Source organism: Lasiosphaeria miniovina (genome assembly GCF_030549165.1).
Source record: "Lasiosphaeria miniovina strain SMH2392-1A chromosome Unknown B0T26scaffold_1, whole genome shotgun sequence".
NCBI lineage: Eukaryota > Fungi > Ascomycota > Sordariomycetes > Sordariales > Lasiosphaeriaceae > Lasiosphaeria > Lasiosphaeria miniovina.
This window is the reverse complement of record NW_026848220.1, coordinates 4,558,645-4,577,155: the sequence shown is the minus strand read 5'-3', so window position 1 is coordinate 4,577,155 and position 18,511 is coordinate 4,558,645. Positions and strand designations below refer to the sequence as shown.

Here is an 18,511-nt window from a genome sequence, read left to right as displayed (position 1 = left end):
CACAAGGAGACCGCAGAAATGTGTCGGGGCAATTGAGATTTATTGATTTGAAAGCAAGCAGGCTCCGGCATGGTCGCCCGTTCGGCAATTCGACATCTGCTGATTTTCTTTTGGACACATTTCACTACCAAGCAAAAATCGCCTCACAGTAAGCCACAACAGCCCACTTAAACGCTTCCAAAACCTCCCAAGAGATCCCTTCCCTTGGGGATAGGCCCGAAGTCAATCATTAAGACAGTAAAGTAACCTACCCAACCGGGCCACCGCCTACCTCGCCCTCGATAAAAATAAAAGGATCAGCAGCCGCTTCGGTACACCCCGGAAGGACCGGCCGCTTTCTCTTTCAAACCCGAGGCCACGTTTATTCTTTATTGTCATATCATACGGGATTACCCCCTTGTTTTGTTTCTCTTTCTCTATCCTCTATTCAGGAGACGCCACTGTGAAGCTCAATCTCCTTATTCACTGTCCTTTTGCCCCTCAGCCCGCCTTTTTTTGTTAGGTTGTAAATAAGCGTGCCTGCCCTGCCCTGCCGCATCTCTGTGTCAATCGGCTCGATAAGATAACAACATCCCTCCCCATCGAACGCCCAGCCGCCCGCCCGCCGCCCACTTCCCCGTCCCACGTTAAACTTCCTTGCCGCAAATGACGATTGCCCGCTGCTGGCATTGAACATCTCCCGCGCCTCTGGGGGACCTTTTTCTGGGGGACAATTGCGACGCTGTTTCAGACCTGGTCTCGGGAAGACACCCGGCGGCCCCTACCCTGACGCAGCCCTGACACGGCGCATTCCTAGAAAGATCAAGCCACCTACCTTGGCCTTGAACTTGGGCCTTTGATAATCAACTTTTTTTTTTCGAACATCGTATTTTCTAGCGGTCGAAAGAAAGGGGCTACGTGTCTGAGAGGCCGGCAAACAGCCCATCTTTGCGTGCGTGCTCGCAATCCGACGGCAGCCATGAAGTCGGCCGCTCGCCTCTTTTACTTGTCCGTCTTCGCACTCTGGGGTCCCCAGGTCCAATGCCTCACACAAGACACCACTCAAGATGCTTGCGCGGTATGCTTTTATGATTAATTTTGTTGCCTCCCTTGCTGCTGCGGCTGCGGCTGTTGCATCGTCGTCCGTCGGCTACTTGGAGTCTCGCAGTGCGCCAGCGGCAGGCTCAACACCACCACAGCCAGCGTTTCGTATCGTGCTCTCTTCTAATAGGTCTTCCTTCCAGATATCGCCCAGGGCAATAGTCAGCGATGCCTGCGCATCATATTCGACACTCGAGCGGTTAAACCGCAACGTCAAGCCAGCTCTTGACGAGCTGACGCAGACGACGGATTTCTTTTCGTACTACCGACTCAACCTCTTCAACAAGAAGTGTCCATTTTGGAACGACGAGGATGGCATGTGCGGCAACATTGCCTGCGCCGTCGAGACGCTCGACAGCGAGACAGACATCCCCGAGATATGGCGCGCTAGCGAACTCGGCAAGCTCGAAGGTCCGAGGGCTAAGCACCCCGGCAAGACGGCGCAGAGAGAGCGGCCCCAGAGGCCATTGCAGGGGAAGCTAGGAGACAACGTCGGCGAGAGCTGTGTGGTCGAGTATGACGACGAGTGTGACGACCGCGACTATTGCGTGCCCGAGGACGAGAGCGCCGGTTCCAAGGGAGACTACGTGAGCTTACTGCGCAACCCGGAGCGCTACACAGGCTACGCCGGCGCCGGCGCCAAGCAGGTCTGGGACGCGGTATACCGGGAGAACTGCTTCCAGAAGAGCTCGTTCCCGCACTCGGCGTCGCTGGGCAAGATTCCGACGCCCAAGGGTCCGGCTGCTATGGACTTCAAGGCCGTCATTGAGGCCGCCGGGCGGCAGCAGGCTCTTGAGGAGCAGCGCCAGCACAACCCGCTGACGCCCTTCGTGGCCAAGACGGGCTTGGAGCACGAGGACGAATGCCTTGAGAAGCGCGTCTTCTACCGCGTCATGTCGGGCATGCACGCCAGCATCTCGACGCACCTGTGCTGGGACTTTTTGAACCAGACCACAGGCCAGTGGCAGCCCAACGTGGGCTGCTACATGGCCCGCCTGCACCAGTTCCCCGACCGCACCAGCAACCTGTACTTCAACTACGCGCTCCTCACGCGCGCCATCGCCAAGCTCGGGCCCTACCTCGCTGCCCACGACGACTACACGTTTTGCATGGGCGATGCGGACGAGGACGCGGCGACGCGGGCCAAGGTGCTGGCCGTGACGAACAAGGCGGCGAGCGTGCCGCAGATCTTTGACGAGAGCCTTATGTTCAAGAACGGCGAGGGTCCATCGCTCAAGGAGGACTTCCGCAATCGGTTCCGCAATGTCAGCCGGCTGATGGACTGCGTCGGCTGCGACAAGTGCCGCCTCTGGGGCAAGCTGCAGACGGCCGGCTACGGCGCCGCGCTCAAGGTGCTGTTCGAGTTCGACAACAGCGCCGACAAGCCTGACGTTGTGCTGCCCGTGCTCCAGCGCACCGAGCTCGTCGCCCTCTTCAACACCTACGCGCGCCTGAGCAGCAGCCTGATAGCCATCCAGCAGTTCCGGGCCATGGTCGAGCAGTCCGAGGCCGCCGCCAATGTCGATGGGCGCGTCAAGGAGGCCGAGAAGATCAATGTCATCCCGGACCGCGCAAAGAAGCCGCGCCACGTGATTGTGCCGTCCGTGTCTGCGCCGTCGGAGGCCGCCGTCGACGACGACTTTGACGACGAATTTCTCGACGACGACTTGCCGGAGTTTCACGAAAACACCACGCTCAAAGACGAGTTTAATCAGGAGTTAGAGCTGGTCATGAGGGCTTTGAGAGCTGTGCTCAGGAGCTGGATGTCGTTTCCGCGGACATTGTGAGTTTTTCTTTCGGCTCCCCCTTTCCACAATTCCGGGGGAATTATGACTCAATTTCTCGTGCTGACTGCCTGCGTCTCCAGCCTCGACATCATCACCTCGGAACTGCTCCGGGTGTGGCAGGGCTTCATCGGCCTTCCCGTCCAGCCCCGGTCGTGGAAATTCCAACGACCTAGCATGGACGAGCTATGAGATAAAGAAGAAACCAAAATCTAATTCTCGCGTTGCTTGCTTTCCTGCCTTCCCTAAGGTACTCGGAAATTGGATTAAAACTTTTTGAAGCATTATTCTCTTGTTCCATGGTCACTCAACTGCATTGTATTGTCTGGTTTATGGGAGGGCTAGGCGTTCTTTTTTGTTGTCACTGCTGCAAGAACAAAGGTCGTACAGACACGAGAAATCTGTGTGTGTGTGTGTGTGGGTGTATGTGGGTGCGTCTGCAAAAATATCGGGTGCTCTGGCGTTTCCAGGTGTGTATTCACCAGCTTGTTTTCTCTTGCCTGTCGACGATGGCCATCAGCAATGGCAATGAAAGAGACGAGGAGAGAAACAAAAGTCTCGTCTTGCCAAGTATTAAGTATACCTATATGGTATCGGATAGTGTCAATAGCCTGTATATACAAGTATCAAAGTACCTCGCGTTCGTGTTGACAGTCACTGTTAGTTAGTATATACTTAACCACGTCATTTTAGTGTGTGCATGGTGATGGGTATAATCCATTTCACGTTGGTGATGGATCTAACTGCGGAAGTAGCTTCCGGAGTTGACATACGAAAGCATAATATCCACATCTTTTAAAGAATAGAAAATCAGCGTGTTGATTTGTGTAATTAAACCCCTGTGCAGAGAGTAAAGGCTACAGACTACAGACTACGTAACTTTGGTGGTAAGAAGAACGGCTGTTAGGTTGCTGCTAGCCAGCCATGCACCAATCACTATATCTCATAACTGACTCGTGAGAAACTCCGTTTACCAAAAGCTACCTACCTAGGTAGCTTAGGTACGGTGCTCAGAGACCCAAGAGACTCCGCGCCGGCCTGTTGCTGCTGCCACCGCCCGCACCATGCCAGCCGCCGGCACCGCGCTCCAGCAGCGGGACATGCGTGACGACATTGCCTATCTTGGCCTTGATCCCGTCAACGCGGATCACGAGAGGCTGTATTGCTGCTGATTGCTGCAGTTCCTCGAACACGGCCGCCGTCAGCTGCTCCAGCTCGGCCGTCGGCGGCGCAAACGTCCACGCGATCGACACATGGAATGCCCTGCCAAGCGCCGCCGGCGCCGACTTCTCTTCTTCGGCTCCGTGGTCGCTCTGTACCTCTCCACTGCCGCCGCCGGCCCACTGGTACAGCTCGGGCTGGCCAAAGTGGCGCGCCACGCCGTTGCAGCGCCGCAGCAGGGTTGTGAGCTCTGGGTTCGGGTTGTTATTCGGTGATGCTGTAGGGGGGCTGGCGGCGTCGCTCTCACTCTGCACGCGCAGCACCAGGAACGAGCGGCCGGACTCGCTGGTGCGGTGCCACTCGACGCCGCGGCACCGCAGCGGGAAGGGTGCCACGCCGCTGCCGGCGACGGCAGCGTGCACGCGCTCCAGGAAGCCGTCCTTGTCGGCCGTCGCCAGCGCCAGCGGCCGCGACAGGCTGATGTGCAGCGGCTGCGGCGCGCCCAGGTCGCTCGTGAGGAAGTTGCTGATGGCGGTGGGGGCCGCTCTTTCGTCCCCTCCTGTTCTTGGGAGGATGGCGGCGGTTACGCGCTCCTGCAGGGCGGCCAGCGCCGCGGCCAGCGCCGCATGCGTCGGCGCCGCAGGGTGCCACTCGGCGTACAGGTGGCTCGGCCAGTTGCCGACCACGTGGGGATTCTGCCGCAAGCGGCCCTGGTGCAAGCTCGGATCGTCACGCGTGCTCGTCCGCACCGTGGAGGCGTACAGGTCGTGGAAGGCTGCCGGGAGCGGAGGCAGGCTGCTGCTTGCCGAGGCGGCATCAGAGGCATCAGATGGCGCGCCAGCCCCAGCCGCAGCGAGCCTGGGCTTTTTCGCCAGCGGATTCACAGCCTCGCCCTGCTTTCGCTTTGCTCCGTGGTCGCTACCAGACCTCTGAGTGTGCCGCGGAGACGCATACGCGTCATGGCCTTTGGCGTTGTCGGCCGTGTTTGGGCCGACGCCGACGCCGACGCCGACGCCGTCGTCGTCATCGTCTGAAGAATCTGACGAGTAGTCGACCAAGGCCATACGCCGTTACTTAGTGGTGGTGGTGTTATTACTACTACCACTGCGTAAGGCGCTTCAAAAAGTTAAAAGAAAACCGACCGGTTAGTTAGCTGATTCGGCGTTCGTAGTTTCGTACATGCATGTACACAACGTAGCATGACGCGCTAGCCGAGGGCCCGGGAGCGCTGCTCGAGGCAGACCCGATTGTAGAGGGGCCGACCAACCCGATAGGCATCGTAAGGTATTAGAGTTGCCGTTTGTGTTTTGTTTCGTTTCGTCTCCCGTTCGTTTCTTTGCGTTTTCCTTTTTGGTCGCCCCCGCCATGGCCCCGACCAAAAAACCCGAGGGACCGACCCAAAGACCACCCTGGCCGCGCACGCCTCTTTACAATCGGGGAAAACAAGAGAGGTTCAGCTTCTCAAGTTCTCAGCCCTGCCGTCAGGCCCGCAGCCGTGTTTCGACGCGGCTGTAGGAAGCACGAGCGTCACAAGCAACTCACCAGTAGTCACCGCGTGCGAGGCTGGATGTCCCAGTGCGGTTGGGCCAATTGTAGCCTGTAGCTGCTTGTGCACGTCGACCAAAATGCGGGACGCAGGGGCGTTCTGTCCGGCGCTCCTTGGCTGGGACACTGGAAGCCACCTGGTGCCACTGCCGCTGCAGGGTCCTGTTCGGCTGTTCTTAGCGCACGCTTCGCTTCCGTTCCTGATGGCGGGGTAGGGTTACACCGTTGGAAAGGCTTTTCGGGGAGCCGGGTTTGCATGCGCAAAGCTTCTGCATCGCCCAGGCCTTCAACCGCGTCTAATGCCCCTCTGGGTCGAGGGCGCAATTGGTCCGGGCCTTTGCTTTCGTTCTAGCCTCTAGGCTACTATACTAACTACGGACTCGGTAGGTACCCATTGTAAGCAACGGCTGCTCTGTAAAGTACGCGTCTACCTACCTTACACGCATATAGCGGGGTTAGGGTCAGACTATATCCGGTCCAGTCCGGACTGCCTTGCTACCTCAGCTTTGGTACCTTCCCACAGCGAGAATCCGTATTGGAAAACACGGAAGGTGCTACAACCTACAAGACGGAACGTGCTTCAGATGGACGAGCCAAGCCGTCTTGACCCGCCCAACCAGACACGCACTGGATGGTCTGCCGAGCCATGCGTTCGCCGAGCACTCGATAACAGGACAGACGCGTTAATTAATAACTATGCCGAACACTAACGCGCCAAGCATCCAAGCAACCTAATGGGAAGCAGCTTGGGACTGGACTGGAGCGGTCGAGTCCTTCGTGCGTCCAGTGTGGCCTTGCCCAACTTGGCATGTTTCCTGGCGATCCAAGCCCGCCTGTCCACTTTGGGGGGTGCCTTGCTGCCTCGGTGCTTGGTGTGTTGGGGGTCTTTGATGGTCTGGAAGGAAGTGCCCTCTTCGCCCTTCGCGCTCGTCGAGCACACCCTCCCCCATCCTGGTTAAATGCGTGCCAGGACGGGCTAGTGAGTGACGTCGGACCCTCGGCCGCGGGGTGTCGAGGCCGCGAAGGAAGCGGTCTACCCCAAGGTTGGGCTTCGAACTCACACTGCAATGGCCGGTGCAAAGGTAGGTGTGGCGTGTGGTGTGTGGTGTGTGGGTGTGTGGTGTGTGCCCCGCCGCCCTTTTCCCCGGATGACCTTTTGATCATAAGGACAAGCAATTCCTGTGCCGAGACTTTAATGCTGAGACGTTTCTTTTTTTGCTCTTTTTTACTTTCTGTTTCTTTTAAGCAGTGCTAATTTTTTTTATCAATAGAGCTGGACAGGAATACGCTTTCATTCCTACAATACCTTTCTCTCTCATTGTTTGACTCGGATTTCCCTGCCTGTCAAGCGATCTAAACCCTTGTCATCCCGCCGATCCAGCCCGATCGCGCAACAGCAGTTTCGCGCCCAAAGACCCCGCTGACACCCCGCCTCACCCGCCGCCCCAGAGAGCACTGAGCGAGCCGCTACCAAGCGGACAAGGCAGCCAAAGGCAGCCAATATGGACGACGAAAAGGTAGACAAGCAATGGGTGAGTGAGCGCAAAAAGAGCTTTCGTCCAGTTGCCTTGCTTTCGTCTACAGCCATTGCCCAAATTCCGTCTTTTGCCCGCCGTTTCATTCCATATTCCCCATCCCGTCTCCCATCACCAGGTCGTTGAAGAGGTGTAAATATCCTCGTGCCTTTTACTCGTCTAGGTGCTTAACCCTTGCGCCGCGGAAGGCCCGGCGGCCCCAAGTGCAGGCGTTGGACAAAAACGTTCCAACGGGGTGATGGTCCATTCGAGCAGTGGAGATGGCGTCGCAACATTGCCACCACGTCAATATTCCCCGGCAGACCGCGGGAAAGTACTTTGCTTCCCGATTCCAGCCGGCGAAATCATGATATTCTGCAGGGCAAGGCAGCTTATCTCGTCCCACTATTATGACACGAAGCGTTTGTGCCGCAATTGATAGCTCGAGGGAGCTCAAGGACAGGGAAAGCCATGGCACGGGAGGCGCGGGCGGCGCCTTCTTGAATCCCCACAGACAAGACAGGTCATTGCCCAGTGGCAACCCTTGACGGCTTGGCACTGCCAGCAGTTGCGTCACTGCCACTTACACAATCGTCCACCTTGCACCTTCTCGCCAGGATTGTACCTTGACTTCCCATCTCGGAATGGGAGTTGCGGAATAACATGAAACAATGCCAGCGGTCCACTAGTTCATTTTTGCTAATGACCTCATTCTTGGATTCCCACGGCTAGGCTAGCAGATACATCCTAGGCCCCTTATACGACCCCGAACCGAGCCAAGTCTCTGCAACCCGCGTCAAAGTCCTCCCTCCCACTCCTCCGTCCTCAAACAGCCCGACCAGAGCGTATTTCGGCTCCCCCCGTAGCAACAGCAAGCGTCAAAAGGCCGCCGCCGCCGCCGCCGACAACGACGACGACGACGACGGCGACGACGACGCAGAAGAGCAGCAGCCCATTCTCCGCCGTCTTTGGAGTATTAGCAGGAGCAACAGCGCCAGAAACAGGCATCTCCCTCCATCCCCTCCGCAGCAAAACTACCACTCGCCAGTAACTGGCCTGCAACGGAGCGTTTCTGTACACACAGCCAACCCGCCGCAGACTCGCTGGAATCAAGGAACTATCCTCGCCAGATCAAACAGCGTCGCCTCGCCTCGCCCCAGAGTATCCGCAATGTCAGTGTCGGCTGGACAGGAGAGGGCCACCGGCCACCACCGATCTGGCTCTCTCGCCGAACGCTACCCTGGCGACAGATCACATCGTCCCTTGGAGATGCTGATGCAGGAGCATTATGCAAAGGACGATCCCGAGGACGCGCGCAAACATAGGCCCAAGCCCGAGCCGAGTTCGCTCCCGAGTCGTGGTGGCTCCCTGAGAGAGCGGTACCCGGGAGACATGTCTCACCGACCCCTAGCAATGATCAAGCGGGAGCATCGAGCTGCCGATCGGGCACCCTACCTGCACACGCACCGCCGCCAGCAGCCTAGTGATCCTATCGATCTTCTTGACCACACGGGTCCTCTGCCCCAGGCCGCTTACCACCACGGTGGCCCGTTCGACCCCCTTATGACTTCCCGCAACACCAACAAGACATACTCACCCGTCGAAGCTGTCAAGGAGACCAATATGGAGGCCATCAGGGCCACCCCAGCCGAATACCTCCAGGACTCTCTGGTCAAGCATATGCCGCTGCAGGGCACTGCTGTCATCCCCCCGGGCATGCAAACAATTAGCGGACACACGATGGAGTATGAAGAGGGTGCCGACCTGATGCGGGAGCGAGATGCCGAAGGCGGTGCATATAAACGATGGGACCATGTTGTAGGTTGACCTGGCTAACTTTGCTATGCCCTCGGCGAGAACTGGGAACTAACTTGGTAATTCTGCAGCCGTACCGCGACGACGACATGAAGGGCAAGGGCGAGCCCTCTTATACATTTGAGCGAGACCGAAGAGAGCAGCGGAATGGCAAGTTGGTAGATCCTTTTGCCTCCCCGCAAGACTCCTCTACCTCGTCGCCCCGTACCCCTGGCGCCGACAACAGCAACATGGTCTTCGAAATGCAACCATCCCTTTTCAACGGCCGACGGGAAGAAAAGAAGGACGAGACCCGCGTTCTCCAGCGCAGCATCAGCAATGCCAGCCGCGCACCGCGTTCTCCCGATTACGCCGTTGGCTCTACTTCCAACGGAGGTTACTCCGCTGGCAATTCAGGAATCCATCGCAGCAACACCACTGGAAAGAGCCTTGCAGATTCATTGAAGCGGCGCTTCGGTAGTCTACGGCGGCGAAAGGCTCCAGAGGAAGACGGCGTGTACTAAATTGCCCGCCGTTCAGAGTTTGAGTTTATAACGGCCACCGGTCCAAGTGGCCGAGGCGTCTTCTTTACGGCGGTGGCGGCGGCGGTCTGACGTGGGGTTTTTATCATTATTGTCAAGACCAGTATAAATCTGTACACCATGAGCACCTCAGTCTTCCCTTGCATTCATTGTTCATTTTGCTTTTCCTATAGGCAGCACTCATACAAGGTACTTGGGGATACAACAATGAAGGGGGATAGGAAAGGAATTATTAACCGGAAAATAAAGGAGGAATACACGAGCATTCTAACGTATAAATTTACGAAGCCATTCAACGCGCTCCCGTGTTACGCATGCTCGCTATAACTTGTATTTTCTTGATATGGCGAGGGCAGGTCGATGCTAATTTCTCCCGGGACTGTTGCTGTTGCTGTTGCTGTTGCTGTTGGGAGGGTTGATTGGTTCAGTCCCAGGTCCAGCCTTGGGATGGATCCATTCCATTTGATGTACTCCGTAGAAAATCTCAAGTCGGGTTTTGTTTTCTTTCGTCTACTCTACTCTAGCAGGGAGAGACTTCCGCAGTTAGATCTGTCGCCAAAGTGAAATAAATAGCTTATTCCCATCACCAAAACCATACACACAGTAAAATGAACACTTAGTCAAGTTAGAGTCAAGTTCTTTTCCAAGGCTTCAACGTAAATTAATTATTATTCTATTCCGCGCGATTTGTCTCCTCGGGGTGTATTTCGTATCAGATAAGTTAGAATGGCTCTAGCTTAACTGTGTTCCTAATGTGTATGCATGGCGAGGGGTGTAGGCCGTGTCCCTATTATATTGTGATAGATCTAGCATGGTAGAGTCGGTTCTCGACAGAGATGACGGATAAATAAATAACTAAATATCTAGGTAAGGTACATAAATAACACGATTCTATATCCCGCATCTATCTTTCAAGCAAGCAAGCAAGCATCGCCATGTTGAAAGGTCACTCCCTTACTTGTTCTGTTTTCTTGCAAAGGGGGAAATCAACTCGAAGACAAGAGAAAACACGACTGAAAAGAAAAAAAGAGAGAATGTGTTACTACTACTAGTTTCTGTACAGGCCACATAATATACTACCCGTCGACCTCTGCCTTTGGACTGCGAAGCAAGCCCCTATTTCAGCCCAGTTTAGTAAACAAAACAAGCCGCCAAGGACAGCATTCCAATCCATCCCGTTCGTTCCACCTGACCCCCAAGGACTTGATAAATCAGCACGCGCCCGATACGGTATGGGTGAGATCCCTCAATAAACAGGGCTCCCGCCATCACCGCATCCGTGCAGGAAAGACGTCGCTATCGAAGTCATCGGAGCCGGACGAATTATAGCCGCTTACTCTGGCGCTGAACCGTCTGCCCGGAAACGGGGACTTTGGCGGCTGCGCTGCAGTAGTAGAGGTGGTGGAAGTGGAGGGGATAAACTGGAAAGTGCGTCTTACGGAACCATCGCTATCGCCATCGCCATCGCCATCACCATCGTCACCGCCGTCGCCATCGCCATGGCCGCTGTGGTCATCACCGCCATCATCATCATCCTCCTCCTCGTCGTCGTCGTCGTCCTCCTCCTCCTCCTCCTCCTTCTCCTCGCGTGTCTCGTCCTCGCTCGAAGTTCCACCGCTACCTAAACCACCACTACCGCTGTTGCTGCTGCCACCATTTCCATACAACGCCTGGCCCCACGGATTGGCCTCGTCGTCGTCAGACTCATCGTCATTCCCCTCGTCGTCCTCGGCCTCGGCCTCCTCCAAGGACTTCTGCAGTTCGATGGGGTCCCAGCTGTGTGCGAGCGACTCCGGGTCCACTTCAGGCAGCCACGGCTCGCCCTGGGGATCGAGATAATCGCCCTCTGGGCGTGCCAGGGTTGGCCGCAGGATGCTGGGGACGAGGTTGGCGATCCGTTCGCTCCAGGTGCGTTTTCTGCGGAACCCGGTAGCTGTTGTGCAAGTAAGGGGGTACGTCAGCCGGATACACTCTCCTGAAAGAGAAAAGAATCACAAATAAACGGAAAACGGAAAAACATACCCCTATTCACCATGTCCGTCACGCGCACCCGGACCATGCGCTGCTGCAGCCGAGTGTCGCCGATGGGATACACGGGGCGCCCACGGCAGAACACGACCTTTTCTTCGACGTAGGGCTTCAGCTTGGGGCGCTTGTAGATGGGGTCTGTGGTCAGGTCCTGGACGTTCGGATCGTACACGGCGAGCGGGTCGGCGAACTCGTCGTTGGCGACGGCGCTCTCGGCCTCGGCAGTGAGGTGGCCGACGCCGAGAGGCCAGCGGTTGACGGACCAGAACTGCCGCGGCTTTCGGCCTTTGGCTAGGGGCACGGCCGCCCAGTCCCAGTTGTAGTCGCGCACGAGCGTCACGCGCGTCTTGCCTGTTTTGCGGTCGACGCCGTGCTGCTCGCGGCCGGGCGCCAGCATGGTCTCGTTGGCGCTGATCTCGTCTATGACGTGGTCGCGGACGATGGAGAGCGCGTCATCGGTGGACATGGCACCATCCTGGGGGTGCTCTTTGGCGTTTTTGGCCGACGCACCAGGGTCGGCGCGGAACACCAGCTCGCGCACGTGGTGCAGCTGGCCCGTCTGCTCGAGGGCAAAGCACTCGCGCTCCCACTTGTCGATGGACTCGCGCAGAAACACGGTTGGCGTGGGCTGCACGGTGGACGCCTGGTCTGCCATGTCCTGCTCCAGCTTGGAGATGGTGTACCCAAGGCGGTAGGCTAGGGAGGCGAAGAAGTTCCAGATAGCGCTGTTCTGGTCCACGTCGGGCCGTCTGCCGCCAGTGACTATGGGCTCCCATTCCGAGATGTGTCCTAGAGCGGATGGGCGCTCGCGCTGCTCCTCGGGCAGCGGCCAGATGACGCGGTGTTCTGGGAAGAAATTGGGAACCGGGCGCTCGACAACACCGTAGCACGAGAGGTCTAACTGGAATCTACACCAAGGAACGAATTAGTACGTATATGAATGCAGCGACAAACTCCATCGCCTCACCTGACATGTCCGCTGCGTTTCATCCTGTCGAGCCAGGCGCAGGTGTCGTATGGCTCAAACTCGCATCTCTCGACGGCAGTGGTACCGCATCCAGCATTGATGGCCTCCAGCAGCTGCTCGACCGTGACGCTTCTGTGGAGGTTAAAAAGACTCTCGGGATTCGGGTCGTCCAGTAACTTCTGTACACGGCGGGCGAAGATGAGGAAGAGCTTGTACTTGTCCCTGGGCCAGTCTGGGTCAAAGTGGCCCCTCCAGGTCCCGCTGTTGACGCTCTCGCTGCCGGCGACAAACTTGACCCAGCCCACATCCTCGTGGCTGAGTAATAGGGTGCGGCGCTGTATGCCATCAGCCAGGAACTCGTCATTCGCCAGCCTTACCTCGGGCGGCACTTGGTTTCTGCTGAACTCGCCAGCGACGCCGCGTTCCGCCAGACGCAGCATAGCTTCTAGAAGCGGCCGCGGCGTGCGCTGGGTGGCCGCGCGCAGGACCTTGAGCGCCGTGTAGCAGTGACGCAGCAAATCTTGGCGCTCGAGCACGTCGGGGTCGATCATGCGCCAGACATAGGGGCCGCCGTTGAGCACGTTCTTGGGCAGAGAGACCCAGCGACGGTCGCGTGAGTTCTCGTCCATGACCTTCAGCAGCGCCAGTGTGCGCATCTGCTTGAGTTGCTTGTTGTAGTCCCTCAAGAAGACGGTGTAGGGCATGGTCTCGATGGGCTGGCGCATATACACCGGGGGAACGGCCCGGGGCGGCACCCACTGCACGCCGCCGACGCGCTCTCTCAGCTTGCGCAGCGTAGCCGCATCGACTGGCAGCACGATTTTGCGCCAGGGAGTGTCCACCCACACATGTATGTTCGTTGGATATGACCGCAGCATCTGCTGCAGTCCAGCACGGCGGGCAGCGCGCTCCTTGGCCCAGCTCCGCGGCTCCCCCGGGACGACCAGCGAGTCGTCAGGGAGCAGTGTTCCACCCGTGCGTCGGTCTCGACGAACCCACCCGACGTGGCTCGGGTCCGAGAAGACCTCGAAATACTTTGCCTCGACGTAGGCCAGGTTGTACTTCTCGTCGTCGAGAGCTTCCTCAGACCCGCCAGTGTCGCGTTCCCACCAGCGCTGCTGATCTCGCAGGAGCGTTTCATACCTGGACCTGCCCTCTGGGCTATCAATGAGCATCCTGTTGACGGGCTCCGGGTGGCGCGGGTGGATTGGCCGCGGGAGAAGATCGTCTCGGCTTGGCACGGGGCTCCTCGACGGCAGCGGCCAGTCGTGCACGTTCGCCATCCACTTCAAGCGCGTCGACTTCAGGGGCACCTTGGGCGGCGGGTTGATCTCCAGCGGCGTGGGATCATAGTGGTGCTGCTGGAAGAGCACATGGACCCTGCACCTTTCGAACGCATCATGATATAGGGCCTGCGTCTCGGGCGTGGCATTTTCAAGCTGGTGTCTCTCATCCCCGCTGGCAAGCCACTGGAGATACGACACAATCTCGGAAAACTTGACCTCCCAGTCTTTGCAGCGGTCCACATCCTCGTCGCTGAGGAAGTTGGTGATGGTCTTGAGGCGTAATGCCAAAGGCGGCTGTGTCCCGCCTTTGTAGGCCGAGGTTTCCGTCCAGTCCGCCGTGCCGAGGTCTCTGATTTCTGAAACCCCTACGGCTGTGCCTGTCTCCCACGGCCCCGAAGAAGTGCGAGAGGAAATGATAGACGGGAGGGAGTCGATCCGTCTGCGGAGATTATTGAGCCTCACGGTGGGGGAGGCGTCGGCAGTATCTTCGACGACGGGCTGGGGGCTGGCTCTGGCTGGCTCCGGCGAATGCTCCGGCGGATGTTCCTCAGCCGGCACTGCCGCAACGTCTTCTTCTTCGTCTTCGTCAAGCCTGATATCGGCAGTGACGACCGGGGCATCGATATCGGGATCCAGCTCGTCAACTCCGACAAAGGTAGTCTCTGGAGCCCAAGGCAAAAGCGGCCTGTATTGCGGCGGAATCGAGGCAGTGGGCAACGAAGGCCGTCTCCCGTCCAGGGGAAAGAGAAAGTCATACAGCCTGTACTTGCTAAGCTCGCCGAGAAGCCTCTTGCGGATGGGGTAATGCTTGATCTCCCAGTCCCTCAGATACCAATCAAGCACCGAGGGATCTCCTCGGTCAACGGCTTCCTTCAACACCACATCGGTGAGGTAGTCACTGAGCAGCGGCGGACATTCCTCGTCATTGGCGGCGTAGTCAATGAGAAACTTGACCAAGTGGCCTTGGAAACCGTGAGCAATAGCTTAGAATTTCATGCTCCGGGCAGAATAACATACCATCTGCTTCCTTCCTCTTCGACACAAAACGACCTGGGTCAGAAAGAGCGCTTCTGGGCGTCGTCGCGCTGGAATGGTCAGATCCCCTCAGACGGCGACGGCCCCATGAGCTCATGAGCGCTGTCGCATTGGTGTCTGACCCCACGGAGGACCCTGAATAGGGCTCGTCGTCGGGGATGCCAGACATATTTCCCGCCTGCGAATCTCTTTCAGTAAGAGCAGCTCACAGTTGACTTTCAAGTAGTTAAGAATTAGGCTACCGTTGAATAATTGAAGTCACGAAGCCGGGACTGCGTGAGACAAGTGATGCAGGAGTGTGTGCAGAGTTGACACAGAAAGAATAGGGCGCAGACAACCATCATACTCCCCAGATTTGTCGCATATTTGTGTCTTGTAGCTCCCGCTCACTGGAATGTGGGTGCTTCGCAAGGTGGGTGCTTCGCAAGGTGGCTGCCCTCTTTGCATTCCAGGGGCTGGAGGGCCTAACGAGAATGATCTCAGACCATAGTGTCAGCTCGAAACAAAAGAAATGGTGACTTGTTGTGAAGCCTCGCGGCTGCCGTTTTCAGCATGTCTGTCCGGAAGTGAGTCGAAGACAAAGAAACCCACAGTCGCCGTGAGACGAGATGAAGGCCGGACAAGTTCAAAGTTCTTGCGGTGCTTTGTTGTCATCCAGCACAAAGAACACGATCGCAGAAGAATATATCTAAGCTCCACAAGAGAGTGAGCGTAGAATAACATGGTAATACAAGCGTCTTTTCGACAGCAGGTCGCAATGTCAACAAAAGCAAGCGCCCCACGAGAGGCAGGTCACATCTCCGGCCGTCAAGTGGGAAGTCCAGCTCGCCGTGAGAGACGTCAGTCAACTTCTAGACGCGGTGCGCAGAATGTGAACAATTTCGATCTCAATCGTGCTTACCGCATCACTAAGCCTGGAGCTCATCCCGAGCCCCGGACACCAAGGACTCGCAGTATGACGAGGGGGGCCGAGCTCGAGGCCGAACTTGAGACCCAGACTAATACGCAGAACATGTCTCCGATTTCAGAGATAGATGAGAGCAGCTCCGACGGCGAGTCAGATGCTTCAGTGCGTGATTGGCAACCGTCCATTGTAATAGGTGCTCCTCTCTCGCTCGAGGGCGAGGACTTGAGCCGAATACAGCTCGCGGATAGGCATGTATCCCAGTGTCGTGCGTGGGTGAAACACTACGGGGAGGTAGCAGACTTTCCCCAACTCCTCGAGAAGGCCGAGGCCGAGAGAGCCAAGCTTGATGTTAACGACGAGGAGAATACCAAACCATTGTGAGTGCTAGAGTCCCGGCCAAACACACATTAAAAGACGAGCAGCTAGGCTGATATAACTCACATGACAGATCAACTCTTACCTCGACACATACAGAAGCCATCGAGAGGCGAGTGAACCTTCTCCGCTCCGTGCTCAGGAACTCGAAATTCCCCCCAGAGCGGGCGAACATCGAAGCAGCCATCGCAGGGTACGAGTCAGGCTCAGGCGCCATCCCCTACTCGGGACAGTATACGCTCATCTGGGCAGGACGAATCGTCGACCAGTGTCCCGACTACAAAACCTTCTCGAGGGACCGTAGTGTGCGACTTGACCGATACCTTGCTGAGTACGGCGAGGGCTGGCTGTGGTATGAACCGCCCCTGACAGAAGATGGAGGGCCTCAGGGGCCGTCGCCCACCGCCAAAAAGGCCATTTGCCTCAACGGCCAGAGTCTCATATCCACCGACATGGATAGCATGGGCTACTACACAGCCACACTGGGGTTTCGACGGCGGAAAGACTTAGTGATGAGAGAGGCTCCGCACACAAGGAGCAACTCGGTCGCGGCGACGGTCAATTCCGCCACCATCGTGCCCGATCCAGCCACGCCGACGACGTCTAATGCAAAGCCACGAGCAAGACGAAAAAGACCGGCAATGCCCGACTCTGACCCTGACAAGGACGGCCCGCGCGTGTACTGGAACACGCTGCTTGACAGCGGCGCCACGCAACCCTGTCTTTACAGTCCTGACCTAGTCAAGCTGCGCATCGACCCAGACAAGTACGCGGCACAGAGCGCGCGCATCATCGCCACGGCCACGACAGAGGAGGAGCTGAAAGTGTTTGAGCTGGACGTGGGCGTCTTCGGCGGCGACTTTTCGACCATGGTGACGTCGGAGCCGCGCATCTGGCCAGCCGAGCCCGACATCCTAGGCGGCACGCTGCCCGTCATCATCCTGCCGGGGACGGCAGGCGACGAGCCCGGCGCGCAGCCCAAGAAGGGGACGCTCCGAGAAGCGCCAAAGCGGCTGAGCGGAATCCTGCCCTTCCACGTGTGCTACGTGTCGAGCGCGCCCGGGAACCGGAAGCTGTGGCTGGGCGAGGACCGGCGCGACGTGCTGGGGTCTGGGCGCATGCCGGGCCAGAGGCGAGTCCACTGGTTCAGCGAGGCTGACTACGGCGACGAATCCAACGACCGGTCGCGTTGGCGGCCCAAGCAGGATCTGGTGCCCGAGCAGCCCAAGTGGCTGGAACGGAGCCTGCGCAAGGCCAGGTCGCCCAGGCGCGTAGTCTTCGAGCACGACATTGACGACGGCTCGGAGCGGGTTCTGCGCGAGGAGGATGACGGGGTCAGGAGCATCATCACGAGGCTGCCGGCTGGGTCGGCCTTGAGCGGGTCGGACCCCGCCGCCGCCAAGGGCGTCAAGGGCGTCAAGGGCGTCAAGATTTTCATCATGGAGCCGCGGACGAGACTAGACCAGCAGGCCGCATTGGAGAGCCGCCGTCTTCGAGACTCATAGAAAAGCATACGGAGAGGCCAAGACGGGGAAAAAGAGACAAAAATAAAATAAGAAGGAATATGCAGATTACCACTAACAACCTGGAAAGGCTCTCACTGGGTTCGCAGTGAGGGAAGGGAGGCCTTTTCCACGAGCTGCTTCCCGTCCTTAAACTGGCCGAGAAAGCATGAAAATGTGAGAGATTGGAAAAGTTTAATTAGCAACTAACAGCAATGGGAGGTCTCACCTGGCCACCCGATACAAGTTCCAGCAAGGCGGGCAGTAGCGACACACATGATGACACTCCATGGTGTAGCCGTGCCTGCCACATTCAAATTCGAGGCCAAACTTGGATAGGTAGGGACGGGACAGACCTGGACGCAATTGAGTGGCAGAGACACTGGAGCTTCAGGTTGCGCATGAATGGCAATTAGCCTACCCGCCAATGGCACATCAAGATATCTCATTGGGCGCTTGCATATAAATCTTCTCTCCTCGGGCCCGATTCACACAATGTCACTACAAAGCACACCAATATCACGGTTCGCAGTATACGTGACAAGATGCCAGAGATTTTACTTCTTTTTTGTCTGTTTACAGCTATCTATTTACGGCGCCGCGCTGAACAAACAGGCACTGACAAAACAAGGGGGCTAGCCAAGACTTCCCCCTGACAATATATTAGGTGTCTTAAGCAGGTTCAAAGCATGGCTAGTCGCTCCCCCGTCCGTCGCCTCATGATCAAAATCATGGATGCTCGTTCCAAGGTATCATCACCCCCTCAAGGATGCCCGTTCCCCGCCCTTATCAGAAAGGGGATACCATCCCTAGGATGACTTCCCCCCAGTCGACAATGCGGTTCACCGTCCGCAGGCTGCAGATATCATCTGTGTACAGAGTCCGTCGTGGTTTAGGGGGCTAGTGGTGTGCGATGCTGGGAGTTTTGCAGTGTAGAGGGGTTTTGTTGTCCATCGGCCGAGCGAGGACCCCGTCTCTGGTTCTTCACCGT

General features: G+C 57.3%; 5 protein-coding genes across 5 annotated transcripts; 3 read left to right on the top strand and 2 right to left on the bottom strand.

Moving 5' to 3' along the window:
* Positions 1 to 958: 958 nt before the first annotated feature.
* B0T26DRAFT_670567 (endoplasmic reticulum Oxidoreductin 1-domain-containing protein) lies at positions 959 to 3,056 on the top strand (the record flags this gene model as incomplete). Its single annotated transcript, XM_060439192.1, has 3 exons — positions 959 to 1,057; positions 1,224 to 2,863; positions 2,948 to 3,056. The coding sequence occupies 3 exons, from the start codon at positions 959 to 961 to the stop codon at positions 3,054 to 3,056; spliced, it is 1,848 nt and encodes a 615-aa protein (XP_060303123.1).
* Positions 3,057 to 3,955: 899 nt separating this feature from the next.
* Positions 3,956 to 4,819, bottom strand: B0T26DRAFT_601584 (U6 snRNA phosphodiesterase Usb1; the record flags this gene model as incomplete). The annotated part of the gene is made up of 2 exons (XM_060435749.1): positions 3,956 to 4,302; positions 4,333 to 4,819. Coding segments are annotated over 2 exons (834 nt in total), but the record flags the coding sequence as incomplete, so codon positions are not given.
* A 3,169-nt stretch (positions 4,820 to 7,988) lies between these two features.
* B0T26DRAFT_687790 (uncharacterized protein) lies at positions 7,989 to 8,993 on the top strand (the record flags this gene model as incomplete). The annotated part of the gene is made up of 1 exon (XM_060440951.1): positions 7,989 to 8,993. A coding segment is annotated over exon 1 (652 nt), but the record flags the coding sequence as incomplete, so codon positions are not given.
* Positions 8,994 to 10,303: 1,310 nt separating this feature from the next.
* On the bottom strand, positions 10,304 to 15,076 carry B0T26DRAFT_61883 (uncharacterized protein). Its single transcript, XM_060436033.1, has 4 exons — positions 14,719 to 15,076; positions 12,416 to 14,663; positions 11,443 to 12,356; positions 10,304 to 11,353 (listed from the first exon to the last, which is right to left on the bottom strand). Exons 1-4 carry the CDS (start codon positions 14,903 to 14,905, stop codon positions 10,689 to 10,691), a joined length of 4,014 nt encoding a protein of 1,337 aa, XP_060303120.1. The 5' UTR covers positions 14,906 to 15,076; the 3' UTR covers positions 10,304 to 10,688.
* Positions 15,077 to 15,832: 756 nt separating this feature from the next.
* On the top strand, positions 15,833 to 17,367 carry B0T26DRAFT_602484 (uncharacterized protein; the record flags this gene model as incomplete). Its single annotated transcript, XM_060435760.1, has 2 exons — positions 15,833 to 16,020; positions 16,092 to 17,367. Coding segments are annotated over 2 exons (1,464 nt in total), but the record flags the coding sequence as incomplete, so codon positions are not given.
* Between the last annotated feature and the right edge of the window lie 1,144 nt (positions 17,368 to 18,511).

Excerpts from the sequence above, each read along its gene's own strand:
- B0T26DRAFT_61883 (XM_060436033.1), bottom strand. The coding sequence starts at position 14,905 with ATGTCTGGCATCCCCGACGACGAGCCCTATTCAGGGTCCTCCGTGGGG. Across the intron at positions 12,357-12,415 it reads AAACGCAGCGGACATGTCAG|ATTCCAGTTAGACCTCTCGT; the intron begins GTGAGGCGATGG and ends TCCTTGGTGTAG. Across the intron at positions 11,354-11,442 it reads GACGGACATGGTGAATAGGG|CTACCGGGTTCCGCAGAAAA; the intron begins GTATGTTTTTCC and ends CTTGCACAACAG.